The following is a 15000-nucleotide window of genomic DNA, read 5'->3' as shown; positions in this document are numbered from 1 at the left end:
CTCACAAAAAAGGGGGCCAGTGTATCAGTCGAAAGCAGGATTTTGGAAGCTGGCCTACTCTCTTTCTCCCCCCCCCCCTCCATCCCTCCATCCCTCCCTCCCGCTCCGCCCTTCCCTGTTTTCCGTGATGGAGTGAGTGGACTGACCCAACCTCTCTCAGCAGGCCCTGACGATGCACACTTAATAATGAGCCTCTAATGAGCTCCAAGCTAAATGAGCTTTTAATGCGCCGAGTCTACCTGCAGGGTGAACGACAGAGAGAGGGGAAAGATGGAGGGCAGAGAGAGGAAAGACAGAAAGAAGAAAGAAAGAAAGAAAAAAAGAAAGAAAGAAGGAAAGACAGAGAGAGAGAGAGAGAGTGAGAGAGCGAGAGAAGAGAAGGAAAGAAGATGAGTGGAGATAGATGAGAGAGTGAGAGATGAGAGGATAAAGAGAAAATGGGGGCTGAAGAGACAGGGGCCAGGTAGAGTGATGCCAAGAAGAAAACAGAGTGGGACACCCTCAGGCACTTAAAGAGAGAGAGGAGAGAGAGAGAGGGATAGACAGACAAATGGAGACAGAGAGGAGGTGAATAAAGCCAGAGAGAGGGGGAGGGAGGGAGGGAGGGAGAGAATATTATTAACAAAGACTGAGGGACTGCAGAGGTGAAATCCCACAGTGCTGGAGAAATTGAGTGTGATTGGGATTGGGAGCCGTGCCCTATATAGTCAACTGATAGGCATCAAGTGCTTCACAGCTGAAGAGGGAGAAGAGGGAGAGGGAGATGGTGGGGTGGTGGGGTGGGGGGGAGAGGGAGAGGAGAGGAGAGAGGGAGAGGAGAGGGAGGGAGAGGGAGAGAGAGAGAGATAGAGAGAGAGAGAGAGAGAAGGAGAGAGAGAGAGGGAGAGGGAGAGGGAGAGGAAGAGGGAGATGGCGGGGCTGGGGTGGGGGACAGGGAGAGGGAGAGGGAGAGGGAGGGGAGAGGGAGAGGGAGAGGGAGAGGGAGAGGGAGAGGGAGATGGTGGGGGTGGGGGTGGGGTGGGGTGGGGATAAAGTGGAACTGATGCCCTGCTACCCCAGGGCTCTAATGCTGACACAAGCTCCAGCTCAGGTAGCCATGGCCGGGGTCCAAAGATGACCTCTTTTCATGCAGCAAATAGGCCAGAACGGCCGCACACATCTCAAATGTAAACGTCATCCTGAGAGGGAGAGAGGGAGGGAGAGAGGGAGAGGAGGGGGGGTGGAGAGAGTAATGGAGGGAGAGTGGGGAAGAGAATAAAACCCACTCGTCTCTAAACGGGCCAAATGGATTTGAACTGCGGTGCTCTGCTGCGTCTAAACTCCTGCAATCGACAAACGTCGGGCAGGGGCGGTAAACAAGGAGAGTGGGCTGAATGTCGCCGCGGCGGCACTCACAGACTCTGCTCAAAGGACACAGAGGCGTAGTCCGCTCTCTCACCTCTCCACTCGGCTGACTGTAGACCTGCAGGGGGCTGTCTGTGCAGCGAGGGGAAGAGCGGGGTCCAGACTGGAGTCGAGGCAGAGTGGGGGTGGGGGTGGTGGGATGGGGGGGCAAGGGGGCAGGGGTCAGAGGGGAATCTTTTTATAAACCACCGTGCCTCACGGTTCCCCGTCCCATGCCAAGAACAACGGAGCCAAGTACCCAGCAAAGCACTTTTCAAGGCCGCCACACTGCAACCCACCAGGTCCTGCCCTGGTGTGTGTGTGTGTGTGTGCCAGTGCTAGCTTGTGTGCGTGTCACTCACACACAGTATATATGTGTGTGTGTGTGTGTGTGTGTGTGTGTGTGTGTACGGGTGTGAATCACAATGTGTGTGTGTGTGTGTGTGTGTGTGTGTGTGTGTGTGTATGCTTAATCTCTATGCTCTTAAACAGACATCCGTGCTTTAGGTTGTGGGGGACTTGAGCAGCAATCATAAATCAGCCTCAGCTAACCGCACCCCACACACACAACACACACACACACACACACACACACACACACACACACCACACACACACACACACACACTCTGCAGTCCCCCCATCCCTCCTCCCCTCTGCTCCCACCCACCCAAACGCCAAGCACTCCCCCATTTTTCATTTTGCAGGCGCAAAAGTCAAAGAGAACACAATAAAGTATTTCACATGGTAATAAGATGCCATTTCAATTACGCTGGCCCATCTAAATCAGGCCGCTTTCCTTGGCCTCCTATAGTGTGTGTGTGTGTGTGTGTGTGTGTGTGTGTGTGTGGGTGTGTGTGTGTGTGTGCGTGTGTGTGTGTGCACTAAGTGTACACAGGGCAAGCTTAGCTGGTAATGAGAAAGACTGGCCCTGAAATGCCAAACTGTACTGATGGGTGGTGTGTGTGGGGGGAGGGGGGTAGCAACACACACACACACACACACACACACACACACAACACACACACACACACAACCACCATTTTCCTGCCAAAAGTCAGGAAAGTGTAATTACATTGGCTTACACTGGTTCAGCAATGGCAACAGGCAAAAGCAAACCCGCTTGATGGAAAGGATTTCTTACAACTAAAGCAACAAACACAGCATCGGACTCACTGTCCAGCACTCTTGAAAACCCCCGGCACCAGGAAGCAATCAGCCAACCTGTACATAAAGTACAGCTAAGGCCAACAGCAGGTGGGGGACTAGCCTCAAAGACAGAGTGGCAACCTGAGTGAAGAAAGTCAACACGCTCACGGTAAAAAGCACAAATAGCAGGCAAAAGTGCCCTGAAATGGTCCATTAGTGTTATTTATAACTAAACCCAAAGGCTGCAATCACAAGGCAGCAGGCAGGAAGACCGCTAAAAAGTCAAGTCCATGGATGTCTCACCGGAGCCTCAGTCAGATTACAGGGGTGCAGGAGGCAGGGGGCCGCTCTTTCCCCAAAACAGTGTGGCCATTTTGATTATGCGTGCACAGTAGGCTGAGGAAATCACTATCTTGAGGGAATTGTTTTGTTTTTTGTTTTTAAGGGCTGTGACCTTCATACTTTCCATTTCACAGTTTCACGTCTTCTCTTTTGGGGCCAATTGAACATCCACATCTGACCAAGTCTATTTAGATTCAACTGAGACCTCTCTGTGTAAACTGAACACCCCAGAGGTGGATGTCTCTGGCATGTTATGGACTTGGCCCTGATTGATGGGAGCCCATGCCAGAGAGGAGGTAAGACCCCTTTAAGAGTCGGAAGATCCAACTGCCAAACAGCTGACCTTCTAAATTGAACACGCCTCGATTAACACAAACACATCATCAAAACAAATACCATTGCCGTGTGGCAACCCTCACCTTGGATACCAAATGTGGGTAGCACAAACAAAGTGATTAAATTCACTCATTTGTCACCTTTCACTCATGTCACATGATAAGCTCAATTAATCAAACAAACAAACAATAACATACCTCACCCTATACGGTCAACATATGAACATAACGGGGAGGGTTGGGGCACAAATTGCGAAGCTTGAATTCACTTCACTGCCATATTCCACCCTGTATGTCATACACCTCAAATCACATAAACAAACAAACAAATGCCATACCTTTAGGCAACCATCTCCATAGCAACATAATGGAGGGGGGGAGAACAAATTGAGAATGTTAAATTCCCTCTTTGCCTCCCCCCCCCCCCCCACCCCACCCACCCCCCGTGAATTAGTCAGATGAGTTCTGAGTTCCTGCACTCAGGCTGAGTCTCCTGGTCCCATTCATCATTCTAATGCATGGGGGCCCAGGCAGGGAGGTAATGGACAGATCTAAATATTCTGTCTGTTATGTAATCCATTTTTTATTGTGGCCTCTCCCCCCCCCCCACTCATTACGTGGGCGCCCCACCCGCCGGGGAGACATTCATCATCCCCGAGCACGATCGCTGCACCGCAGGGATGCGACCGCTAACATGTCAGTCAAAAGAAAAAGAAAAAAAAGAAACCTCGATTTTGTTTGCGTTTTGTTTCATTTGGTTTTAGTTTTTATTTATTTTTTTCGCCCGCCGTGAATACATTTTGTTAAGCGTGCTAAAAATGCGAAACAACAGGTGAGCGAAAATGAGAGAAATGCAATCAGTTGTCAAGCCCGGGAATATGAATATGATGTATGAATGAATACAGCACAGTGTCAGGAACATGAAGAAGGCTGCTGAAGGATCACAGGCAATTTTGGGACGCTCTGCTATAAACTTTCTGACGCAGATTCATCTCCCCTCAGTCAGGCAATACATGGACTTTGTCCCCAGGTTTAACAGGACTTTATTCATTGCCTATTCAATGCCTGATAAAAGTATATCTCCAAATTTTAATAAAAAACAAACTGATTATCTTACGTGAAAAAATGAAAGCGATGACATTCATGTTCCCTTTGAGATTAGCGATAGCCTTTTTAAAAAAAAAGCATTTTTAATCTATTTGATGAACAGTTTATTACGGAAGTAATAGTTGAAATAAGAGAATGAAATGGATATTTGATACCAGGCATTTGAGGCTGTTCTGATCCCTCTGCACGTCCTGGGTTCTTTTTTTATAATTTGTTTTTTTCCCCCCATCAATTAATTACGTACTTTAAATACATTTCGCATTCATAGCCACACGTCTGATAAAAGCATGTCTGACAGCGAAATAGTTTGAGCAAACCGAACTGGAATTTCTTTCATTAATCTAATTTAATTTTCCGTGGCAGCTAAAATCTGATAAGCCCCTCTGAAAAAAATAAAACACACGTGTGCCAAGCTCAATAAACCCATGACAGAGCCCCATAAAAAAAAATATGCTTAACTTAAATCCAGTCCAAATTACAGAGCTGAAGAGCAACAGAGAGATAGAAAATACCTTGTGTTTGAACAGGACTAGTGAAGGGAGAGAGCAGTATTTGGTGAATATCACTTGCCTAATCTCAAAGGAATAGGTATCTGGTCAAAACAGCCTTGAGTAAATAGATTCAAAGATTATGTCAGAAGAAATGAAGCTGATGGTTCCTCAGGACTATTATGTAGCAAGGCTATTGGGTACATTTTACATTTTAAGGTGCTCGCACAAGCATTGTGGTCAGCAGTGCATGCATAGCTGTGGGAAAGGGAAGTCAATTTGTTGTGGATTAATTTCTCATAAGATGCATATTTAATATGCTGGACATGTAGTTTGTCATTGATGCAATTAAGACAGAAATCATATTAAGTGGTTTACAGAGTTAGCACATCTGTGGGACGCTTTAAATCAGTGAATAATTTCACGTGGGAAGATCGGATGGGCACGGATACCCTAGCCACTCACAGACATAGGCACATGCATACACACTCAAACACACACACACACACACGCCCGCGCGCACACACACACACACACACATACACACACACAGACACACAGACACACACACACACACACACACACACACACACACACACACACACACACACACACACACACGCGGACACACTCCTCCCTGATCGCTGCCAGACGGTTCCATCCCAACCCATCAACCCTCGCCTGTCCGACAGGTGAGTATTAAATATGCATTGGTCCGGCCTGATAGGACAGGCAGGCTATTAGAGCGCACAAATGTTCCCATTCCCCCGTCAGCCCCCCCCCCCCCTCCCTGTCTCAATGACACGCCGCCACAAACACCAGCTGCCCATACAGCATGTACAGCAATCTGAATTTTAATTAAAGCCAGTTATAGGCCCTCCCTGCCCGCAGATTGGAATCCAGCAAGAGTCATAAATAGCGACAAACTAATGGGAACTGATCCAGAACCGAATCCAAATAAATAAAGAGCATTAAAATACGGGACTCTGGTGAGGACATTTCCCCTGGTGACTATGACATCACCGGTGCCCCTGGACCAATCGAGCGCAAGCGGTTGGCATATTTTGCCATGAGTGATTACTCCGGGGAGCACATGGTGCCCATATGGTCAGTGGTGGGGATGGGAGAAGCGCGGGGCAGATTCGCCAGTCTGCACAATGGGACGTTGGCGCAATCAATCACTACTCTGGCTAATCGCTCCACACACTCCGGCGGGCACCGTGCAGGGTGGGTATACACACAGGGGAATTGGTGGAAAAGTTATAACACTCCGTGGATGTGTGCTGCACTGTGAATGCTCCCACTGAGGGTGTGTGTGTGTGTGTGTGTGTGTGTGTGTGTGTGTATGTGTGTGTATTCCTGTGTGTGTGTGTGTGTGTGTGTGTGTGTGGGTGTGTGTGTGTATGTCTGTGTGTGTGTATGTGTGTGTGTGTATGTGTGTGTGTGTGTGTGTGTGTGTGTGAGTGTGTGTGTGTGTGTGTGTGTGTGTGAGTGTGTGTGTCTGTGTGTCAGCCAAGGGAGAGCACGCATGGCTGAGAAGTTATGGAACAGCACGTTCAATCTGCAATCTCTATACTTCTTCCCTCGCTCCGTCTCTCAGTTTCGCTCATCTTCTCTCACTCTCTTTCACTTGTTGTCCCTCTCTTTCTCCTTCTCTTTCCATTTCTCTCTCCACAGAATGCTGGCACCTTATTAATAATGCACTCTGTGAAAACAAAATGGATTAGCATATACTTGTGATGGTTACAGATATATTCAGGACAGGCTGTGGGTTCTCCTTCTTACATTCTTTATTGCTGTCAGTCTCTCCCCTTCTCCTTCTCCTTCTCCCTCATTCCCTCTCCCTTTCCCCCATTCCCTTTCTCTATCTTTCTCTCTCTCTCTCTCTTGCCCAGCCTCACCTAATCTTTCCTCGCCCTCTTTGTTTCATCCTGGCACAGTGGCACGTTATCAAAGTCTTCCTGTTTTTCTTTTTTTGGTTGTTGTTTGTTTTTGAGATTAATAGAGACATGTTAAACACAACCAAGTATCTTCCCCTGTCTCCTTCTCTCCCCTCGCCTCCTATCCTCCACCCCCCCCCCCCCCTCGCCCCTCCTGTCGCCCGATCTCTTTGCCCCCTGACTCCCCCGCTCTCCGTCTCTGTCTGCTTTCGTGGTTTATTAATGCTTGGCGGGCCGAAGACGGAGTGGAGGGGGCGGTCCGGTGACAGGCCACTATCGACACACAGGCCCGAGGGGAATCAATCAGCCTGAAGTGTGTGTGCATGATCAATATGAACCAGAGCAGGGGAAGGAGGGGAGAGAGACAAAGAGCAAGGGAAAGAGAGAGAGAGAGAGAGAGAGAGAGAAGGAGAGATGGAGAGAGAGAGAGAGAGAGAGAGATGGAGAGATGGGAAGAGAGAGAGAGAGAAGGAGAGACAGAGAGCAAGGGACAGAGAGAGAGAAAGAGAGAGAGAGGGAGAGATGGAGAAAGTATGGGGGGAGTGATACAGAGAGAGTAAGACGGGGTGAGAGAGAAGGAGTGAGAGGGAAAGTGGGTGGTTGAGAGTGATAGACAGGGGTGGTGGTATGAGGGTAGGAGGATGGGTGGGAGAGAGAGGGAGAGAGATAGAGTGGGGAGGACAAGAAGGTGGGAGATGAGAAGAGATAGTATGAGGGGAAAACAAAGAGATGAGTTAAATGTGGAAGTAGGGGAGACAAAAAGAAATGGGAAGGTGAAAATGAAGAAAGACAGGGAGAGAGAGAGAGGGGAAAAGGGAGAGAGATAAAGAGATAAAGAGAGAAAGAAAGAGAGAGAGATCCCAGTCTGACGGATGAGTGTGTTCCAGCAACAGGAGTGTCGTCCAAAAAAACAACATTGATAATCGTCAGCGGCTCTGAGGCGGCCATGGACCCCACACACCAAACTCGCGCCCCCCCAGACACAACACCCCGCGCCCCCCCCATCCCCCGCCGCCTCTCTGGCCCTCTGTCGCCCTCCGCCCCCCCAGCAGCAAATAAAAACAACATCCGTCACTCCGTGAGACAAACAGCCCCAAGGCCTATCAGCACTGCTGGATGGAGAAGAATCTAACAGGCCACCCGCTCCAGGCTGTTTTCCACACACGCACACACACATGCACACACATAAACACACACATAAAAACACATACAAACACACACACACACATACAAACACACATTCACACACAAACACATAAACACACACACCCATAAACACACACACATACAAACACACACACACACACATACAAACACACATTCACACACAAACACATAAACACACACACCCATAAACACACACACATATAAAAACACACACACACACACACATATAAAAACACATAAAAACACACACACCAGTAAAACATTAACACACATACAGGGAATAAGAAATGACTGCATACTATCAATACTGCTATACCAGTGCTAGGTGGTTATCACACCATGATATTTTCATGACGTTACACCCATAAAACAAAAGCACACACACACACACACACACACACACACACAACCCCACCTCACACCCAACACACACATTCAGATAAGGTTCCTGATCAGCAGAGCCCAGAATACCTTGACTATCGAGTTTGCTCACTATTGCACTCCACTAAAAGCCCATTAAATGCTTCCTGAGACCTCAGAAAAGCGGAGTGTTCTGTGAGTCCCACAATGCCTTGCCCTCCGCTCGAGTCCATACATCTCCCAAAACAGGCCTGGCAAACAGCACCCACCCTTGACAAACACACACTGACACCGCTGCTGTGCCTTCAAGTCTGTGGCCATTCAACCAAGCTATGAACCTGTACTTCTTTTCCAATCTCTTTCTCTCTATCTCACACACACACACACACACACACACACACACACACACACACACACACACACACACAGACACACACACACAGAGAGAGAGACAGACACACACACACACACACACACACAGGCACGCACGCACACACACTGAACAAATTTGGACACACAGAAACAAATGCATACACAAACAGACACACGCCCCATCAGGTTCTGAGGTATTGCGGATATAAAATATGATAAAGCCGGCATAATATGTAATCCGTCGCCACCGCTTGCCTTTGTTTTGCAGTTTTGTTGTCGCGGCTGCTTTTATTGTTCGTGTCAATTAGAATCGGTGTAGCTTTCACTTCAGCCAATAAAGGCGCTAGGCTAATTAAAACGGCGCGCGTTCAGACACCGTGGAGTGGCAGGCAATTAGAGCGCCGGCGGCGGCTCCCCGCCGTGCTTTGCTGGTCACAGCTCCGAGGAGACGCCGGGCTTCGCCTCACGTCGCCGCGGCCCCAGCCCGGCGCGTGTCTGAGAGGCGCTTATTGAGGCTCTTATTAGAGGTGCAACGGCCACCCATTCATCACATTCAGTCCACCCCAACAACACACACAACCCCGCAGACAACCACATGCGTCCAGCAGGGTGTCTGCCTGCCTGCCTGCCTGCCACTGGCTAAGGAGAGGGTGTTTACAGGGCAGTAATGAGGGGGTACTTCTGAGAGAGATGAGGAGAGGGGGGGGGGGGGGGGGTTGGAGAGGAAGGGAATAGAGGAGAGTAGAGGATAGAAAGGGAGGAGAGGAGGGAACAGCAGTTGACAGGAGGGGACGGGAGGAAAAGGGGGAGGATGAGAGAGAACTGGAAAGGGGTGGTGGGGTGAGAAGAGGGCAGTAGTGGAAAGAGGAGGGGTGGGTGGGGGTGTGGGATGGGATGGGAGGGGTGGTTAAGTGTTTCTGGTGTGTTTGGTAAGTTGTTTCTGTAGTGGAGTGTGTGTGTGTGTGAGAGTGTGTGTGTGTGTGTGTGTGTGTGTGTGTGTGTGTGTGTATGTGTGTGTGTGTGTGTGTGTGTGTGTGTGGTGTGTGTGTGTTTGTCCTCAAGTGACTCCTTACCTTGTCTTCTGAAAAGTTTGCTGCTGACAATCTCTGTCATGGAGGCCACCTTGTGCTTCTGGTGTGTGTCTTTGGGGATGCAGGTGTAAAAATCATACAGGAGCTGACTGAGAAAGGCAGACAGAGGGGACAGGAGGGCAAAAGGGTAGAGAGAGGGAGGGAAGGAGGTGAGGAGGGAGAGAAAAAGTTGAGAGAGATAAAGGGGAAAGAAAAAGAGCCATGATGTGGAAAATTAGTTTATGAAAATACACAACAAGCACACTTCAGACTATTTCTTTCATTTACATGATACACAAGACATCTACTCTTCTATAATTGGATCTACAGAGAGAGAGGTTAGACCACAAAAGTGGTTAAAAAACAAGAGAGGAAAACAAAATGGAACCAAACAAAACCAAATCTAATGAAACTCAAAAAAAAAAATTAAAATTAAACTTATGACCCTAAAAATGTAATACAAACAAGACAGGATCAAAGGGATTAATACACAGAATGAGAGAGAACCTTTTGTTTTTAAAAGAAAGGACAGGAACATGGTGACATTGATGGATCTCCTTTGTAAAGAGTGTCATAAAAAAAACATAAAGGTGACTAATTGTCAGTTTAAAGCAAACATAATGGTTTACAGTAGTGGCTATATATTAGTGTGCAGTTTATATTAAAGCCTTTCATCACCATGACAAAGCAGAGGGGCTGACAACTGCTAATCAATACCTGATGTCTATTACACTTGCATCGCTTGGAATTTTTACAGTCACTTTTATTGATTGGCATTCGAGTCTCCACTCCTGTTCCAGCCTGGCGTCTGTGTGAAATCGCTCGAGCTATGCTACATTACCAGCGGTCGGTACTGGCCTGTAATTGCTTGGCATAAGGAGACCAATCCGATGCCCCCTGAACAGCGGGTCATGGGGGAGAGGGGGTGGGGGGGGCAGCAGTGGACTTAAGTTGCTGCCCACTTAACAATGGCAAATAAGGGACGCGGACAAAGCATGTTTGCTCAGGCAACGCAAGACTGAAATTCAATAATGGCCGAAGGTAATTGCATTAGAGAATCCACCTCTGCGTTTCGGGAGACTGAAGCTGGGGGGGAACCGGACGTTAGGTTCTCTTAAGGAATATTTATGCGCTCTGTCACCAACACGCTTATTAGGGAGACCACGGTGAAAGTGATGGCGGAGGGTGGAATGGACCGTGCCAGGCCTTTACAAGCCTAGCCTGGAGGGATCCACGAAGAAGCACTGGCTAATCAGGCTTTAATTAGTGGAGTGCAAGTTGATTTATTTAAAAAAGCTATTGTTTTCATTAGATGGAGTGGGCCTACGAGCGTGTATTCAGTAATGGACGGTCATGTTTCACTAAGCTTTCGCCCACCTGGTACACAAAGATACAGATAAACGTGTGCGTGCTCGCGCACACACACACACACACACACACACACACACACACACACACACACACACACAGGAATGGATCCGTATCTGTCTCTGATCTGGCACAGATTTGGAAACAATGTGGATCATAGGCTGATCCAGCCCTGAGTAATATTTTAGATTTGATATATTTGATATATTTATATTTTATTTTACTCTTTTTAGTTATTTTTGTGTGTCAAAGGTTCACTTTTGCAGGGAGATTGGGAGGGGATGTGGGATGGCTTTTCAGGTCTCGGTTGCCATGGTTTCCATTACTGTATGGGGATAGCATTTGGGTTTTAGGCAGGGTGGCAATGCGTTGTCTGTTTGACACAGAATAGGCCAGAGGATGCGCTGTCCCAGAAGACTGGATAAATCCTTTTATATAATCTTTGCAGACAGCCGGAAGCACTCACTCACACACTTGCACACACACACACACACACACACTTAGAGAGAGATAGACACACACACACACACACACACACACACACACACACAGAGGGAGACACACACAGACACACACAGAGAGAGAGAGACACACACACACACATAGAGAGAGAGACACACACTCACACACACACAGAGAGATGTACTTTCAGAAAGCCTATTGCCCTGTATGTGCAGGGCGAAATCAGTGGAATGCAAGTAAACAATGGGGATCATGGAGGGGGGGTCAAAATCCTAATTCAGCCCTTAGAAAAGGCCATTTGTCAGGGCTGACTGTACTGCCTCATATTAAACTCTCCATGCTAGCCCTCACATTTAGAATCAAAAGGTTACACACTGTAGTATACTGATGGAACAGTTTATAGTTTGAACTTTTCATACTACACACAGTGGGCATCACAGCTCATTTAAATATGCAACCTCAGCATTCTGTTCTAAATGTATACTGTAAAGATCAGCAGAGGTTTATAGGTCATACTGGTTATTTCCTTGTGAGAGCTACCCACCTCAGTAGTTTGGCATCAAAGACGGTTTCCACGTCATGCAATACGGATGGCAAGTACTTCAGTGCAGCCACCTAAACACACACGCACACACGCACACACGCACACACACACACAAACACATGACCAAACATGCATACACACACAAACACAAGTATGCAAAAACACACTCACACACACACACACACACACCAACACAAAGACAAAGAGAGGCCCTCATTAAGGACACAGGGGTGGTTGACACCCATGCTGCTAGAGTGTGGGTGGGCATGGCGAGAGGAAAACAGAGGACAAACAGATTATAATGATTACTGTTTGCCACCGCTGTTATGCTCCCTCCAACAACTACTATAATTACGCTGGTGTTCTGTGTGCTTCAAGGACCCATGGGCGGCCCTGTCCCCAGCAGGGCTTGGGGGGCAGAGTCTAATGACGATCTGATCGTTTGCAGATGACCTTTGATGTGGCCCAGGAGAGGGAGAGTGAGTTGCATGCGTTACAAAACACGGAGCTAATGGGTTTTTTTTTTTTTTTTTCGTTCACCAATCGCCAATTTAGAAGTGGTTTGACAATTGGATTCAGACAATCGAAAACCGGTGCACACATGTAGAGAGAGAGATAGAGAGATATAGAGAGAAAGACAGAGTGAGAGAGGGGGGAATGAGAGAGAGAGAGGGTGGGTGAGTGAGAGCGAGACAGACAGAGAGAGAGATGGTTAAGTGGGAAAAAAAATCTATTGTGTCCTAGACAGGGCAGTAATATTGAAGGAAGTGGGAGGAGTAGAGCGACAATAACAGGGAGAGGGAGAGCAAATTAGCGATTGAAGATGGTAACAAAAAAAACAGAAGAAAGACAGGCAGAGAGGACGGAGGAGAGGTAGAGAGACGACGCCCACTTGTGGAAGATGCTTGAGGACAGTTGTACCTGCTGCAGGGCTGTGGTGTTGTATTCACATCTCATTAGGTGGTTGAAGGTCTCAAAGACACACCGCAACGAGTTCTCAAACTCACCCTGCTCCTTCCCCTCGTAGAGCCTGGAGAGACAGAGAGAGAGACAGAGAGAAAGACAGAGAGAGAGAGAGAGAGAGAGAGAGAGAGAGAGAGAGAGAGGGAGACAGAGAGAGAGAGAGAGAGAGAGAGAGAGAGAGACAGAGAGAGAGAGACAGAGAGAGAGAGAGAGAGAGAGAGAGAGAGGTTTAAAACATGTTTATGGGACCAGTACTCAGACCTTCACTTTACAGCACATAAGGAATTAGAAGATTCAACATAAACAACAAATCCTCAGATTAAAAAGGAAACAGGGACAGAGAGAGAGAGAGAGAGGTTTAACACTCCTTTATTAAACCTTAAACCTATAATTACACAATTATACCACTAAAACACATAAACCATTACAACCTTCAACTGCCAATGTTTACACCATTACATTAATAAAAGAGAGAGAAAGAGAGAGAGAGAGAGAGAGAGAAAGAGAAAGAGAAAAAAGAAGTCAGAAATAGACAGAGAGGAAGTGAGAGGGGGAGAGTGAGAGACAGCAAGACAGAGAGGGACAGAGAGTGAGGGGGAAAGAGAGACAGAGAGGGAGAGAGAGTGGGAGAGGGGAAAGAGAGGGAGAGAGAGTGAGGGGGAAAGAGAGACAGAGAGGGAGAGAGAGTGGGGGGGAAAGAGAGACAGAGAGGGAGAGAGAGTGGGAGAGGGGAAAAGAGAGGGAGAGAGAGTGAGGGGGAAAGAGAGACAGAGAGGGAGAGAGAGTGGGGGGGGGGAAAGAGAGAGAGAGAGAGAGAGATAGGGAGAGGGGAAAAGAGAGGGAGAGAGAGTGAGGGGGGAGAGAGAGGGAGAGGGAGAGAGAGTGAGGGGGGGATGAAAGAGGGAGAGAGAGTGAGGGGGGGAGAGAGAGAGGGAGACGGGGAGAGAAGTAGACAGACAGGGAACGTATGAGAAGTTGAAGGTGTCATGGGGGAGACTTATTACATGTTGTCAGATGGCACACACTCTGTGTCTCTCTCACTGAGAGCGCGCGCGCTGAGCTGAGCTGTAATCCTGTCATTTGGCCCCTTGTCGTTATCGGGCCGTTTGGGCTGCGCTTTCGAGTGCTACTCCACCATCACAATCCAATTCTTTCTAAGAGACAGTTTGAACAGACTGCACATCATCTCTCTCTCCCCCTCCCCCTCATCTAGCTATCTACCCTCTTCCACACAGCACCTCTTCACCTTCTATGTTTCTCTTTCTTTCCTTCCTTCCTTCCTTCCTTCCTTGCTTCCTTCCTTCCTTTCAGTGCCATTGAAACTGTGTGCAGATGTTAATTTCAGTCAAAGCATTGGGGATTGAGGGGGGAGGTGGTTGGGGGAAAGGATTAAAGTGTGACACAGTCAGGTTTTTTTGTTTTTTTCTATCCGACCCGACGGGAAAGAAGTGATTGTAGAGGTATTGTTCCTACTAATCCTTTGCTTGTGTGTATTAAGCCAGCACCTTTGACCCTAGCGCAGACACACTTATACAGTATGTGTAGATAGCTACATACACACAGAGAGAAACATGCATGCACACACACACGCACACACGCACACATCCACAAATACTCACAGTAAATCCATGCATGCTTACCGCATGCTTAGAATAGAAATATGCCTGCAGACTGATTTAGAGATATATGCTCATGCACACACACTCTCTCTCTCTCACACACACACACAAAAACACACACACTCTCTCTCTCTCTCTCTTTCTCTCTCTCTCTCAAACACTCTCTCTCTCACACAAACACACACACACACACTCTCTCTCGCTCTCTCACACACAGACACACACACACACCTCCACACTAAAATAGATTTGCAAACTCACATTTCCACACCCACAAATATGCAGATGTATAGCCTGCAGACCCAACCACATGATCAAAGTGTAAGAAACA

The 15000-nt window shown here is 47.8% G+C and overlaps 1 protein-coding gene across 1 annotated transcript in view; it reads right to left on the bottom strand.

Annotated features, from left to right (window-relative positions):
* Positions 1-15000, bottom strand: part of LOC105903231 (dedicator of cytokinesis protein 2) — a 96563-nt gene that overhangs the window by 63847 nt on the left and 17716 nt on the right. Inside the window, exons 22-24 of the mRNA XM_031558110.2 lie at positions 13009-13117; positions 12088-12158; positions 9717-9823 (exon numbers count right to left, since the gene is read on the bottom strand). Of these exons, the coding sequence (XP_031413970.1) occupies positions 9717-9823; positions 12088-12158; positions 13009-13117 (287 nt within the window). The remainder of the gene's footprint in view (positions 1-9716; positions 9824-12087; positions 12159-13008; positions 13118-15000) is intronic.

Source organism: Clupea harengus, chromosome 20 (assembly GCF_900700415.2).
Source record: "Clupea harengus chromosome 20, Ch_v2.0.2, whole genome shotgun sequence".
NCBI lineage: Eukaryota > Metazoa > Chordata > Actinopteri > Clupeiformes > Clupeidae > Clupea > Clupea harengus.
Note: the sequence above shows the minus strand (reverse complement) of the source record. Positions and strands in the feature narration are given on the sequence as shown.